Genomic DNA, 2,060 nt, shown 5'->3' with positions numbered 1-2,060 from the left:
GTCAGTGGGGTCATTGGGGTTGCTAGGCTCAATAGGAACCCTAGGGGGGACCATTTGGGGTCAGTAGGACCACTGGGGCCTATTTGGGGTCAGTGTGACCAGTGGGGTGTATTTGGGGTCAGTGTGACCAGTGGGGGGGCCATTTAGGGTCAATGGGAACCCTAGGGGGGCCATTTGTGATCAATAGGACCACTGGGGGGTATTTGGGGTCAATGGGAACCCTTGAGGGGCCATTTAGGGTCAATGTGAACCCTAGAGGGACCATTTGGTGTCAATAGGACCACTAGGGCCTATTTGGGGTCAGTGTGACCACTAGGGCCTATTTAGGGTCAGTGTGACCACTGGGGCCTATTTGGGGTCAGTGTGACCACTGGGGCCTATTTGGGGTCAGTAGGATCACTGGGGCCTATTTGGGGTCAATGGGACCATTGGGGGCTATTTGGGGCCAATGGGAACCCTAGGGGGGCCATTTGGGGTCAATGGGATCACTGGGGCCTATTTGGGGTCAATGGGGGCACTAGGGCCTATTTGGGGTCAATGGGACCACTGGGGCCTATTTGGGGTCAATGGGAACCCTTGAGGGGCCATTTGGTGTCAATAGGACCACTGGGGCCTATTTAGGGTCAGTGTGATCACTGGGGGCTATTTAGGGTCAATGGGACCACTGGGGGCTATTTGGGGTCAGTGGGATCATTGGGGGCCATTTGGGGTCAGTGTGATCACTGGGGCCTATTTGGGGTCAGTAGGACCACTGGGGGCTATTTGGGGTCAGTGTGACCACTGGGGCCTATTTGGGGTCAGTGTGACCACTGGGGGCTATTTGGGGTCAGTGTGACCACTGGGGCCTATTTGGGGTCAGTGGGACCACTGGGGCCTATTTGGGGTCAGTGTGATCACTGGGGGGTATTTGGGGTCAGTGTGACCACTGGGGCCTATTTTGGGTCAATGGGAACCCTTGAGGGGCTATTTGGGGTCAATGGGACCACTAGGGGACCATTGGGGTCAATGGGAACCCTAGGGGGGCCATTTGGGGTCAATGGGACCACTAGGGGACCATTGGGGTCAATAGGAACCCTAGGGGGGGCATTTGGGGTCAGTGGGGTCTTTGGGGTTGCTAGGCTCAATGGGAACTCTAGGGGGTCCATTTGGGATCAATAGGACCACTGGGGCCTATTTGGGGTCAGTAGGATCACTGGGGCCTATTTGGGGTCAGTGTGACCAGTAGGGGCTATTTAGGGTCAATGGGACCATTGGGGGCTCTTTGGGGTCAATGGAAACCCTAGGGGGGCCATTTGGTGTCAATAGGACCACTGGGGCCTATCTGGGGTCAGTGTGACCACTGGGGGGGCCATTTAGGGTCAATGGGAACTTGGGGTCTGTGGGGTCTATGGGGTCCGGATGCTGACGGTCTCTATGGGGCCAGGGGGGTGAAGACCTGGACCCCAAATACGTGCTGAGCAGCCGCGTGCGCACGGGGCGCAGCATTAAGGGCTACTCCCTGCCCCCACACTGCAGCCGTGGGGAGCGACGCGCCGTCGAGAAGCTCTCGGTGGAAGGTGAGGGGGGATATAGGGGGAAATGGGGGTATTGGGGTCAATGGGGGCAATGGGGTGAGTGGGGTTAATGGGGGTATTGGGGTCAATGGGGGCAATGGGGTGGATGGGGGTATTGGGGTCAATGGGGTGAGTGGGGTTAATGGGGCCATTGGGGTCAATGGGGGCATTGGGGTTAATGGGACATTGGGGTCAATGGGGACAATGGGGACACTACAGTCAGTGGGGACATTGGGGTCAATGGGGCCATTGGGGTCAATGGGGCCATTGGGGTCAATGGGGGCATTGGGGTGAGTGGGGTTAATGGGGGCATTGGGGTCAATGAGGGCAATGGGGTGAATGGGGTGAATGGGGTTAATGGGGTCAATGGGGTTAATGGGGTGAGTGGGGTTAATGAGGTGAATGGGGCCATTGGGGTCAATGGGGACATTGGGGTCAATGGGGACAATGGGGTCAATGGGGTGAATGGGGCCATTGGGGTCAATGGGGACATTGGGGTCAATGGGG

At 57.6% G+C, this 2,060-nt stretch overlaps 1 protein-coding gene across 3 annotated transcripts in view; it reads left to right on the top strand.

The window, feature by feature from the left end:
* The window catches only part of LOC107307457 (creatine kinase M-type), a 37,185-nt gene that overhangs the window by 32,072 nt on the left and 3,053 nt on the right, over positions 1–2,060 (top strand). For all 3 annotated transcript variants that reach the window (XM_015850964.2, XM_015850965.2, XM_032441824.1), the window contains exon 4: positions 1,424–1,556. In XM_015850964.2, coding sequence (XP_015706450.1) covers positions 1,424–1,556 — 133 coding nt within the window. The remainder of the gene's footprint in view (positions 1–1,423; positions 1,557–2,060) is intronic.

Source organism: Coturnix japonica, unplaced genomic scaffold (genome assembly GCF_001577835.2).
Source record: "Coturnix japonica isolate 7356 unplaced genomic scaffold, Coturnix japonica 2.1 chrUnrandom608, whole genome shotgun sequence".
Classification (NCBI taxonomy): domain Eukaryota; kingdom Metazoa; phylum Chordata; class Aves; order Galliformes; family Phasianidae; genus Coturnix; species Coturnix japonica.
This window is presented reverse-complemented; position numbering and strand designations above follow the sequence as displayed.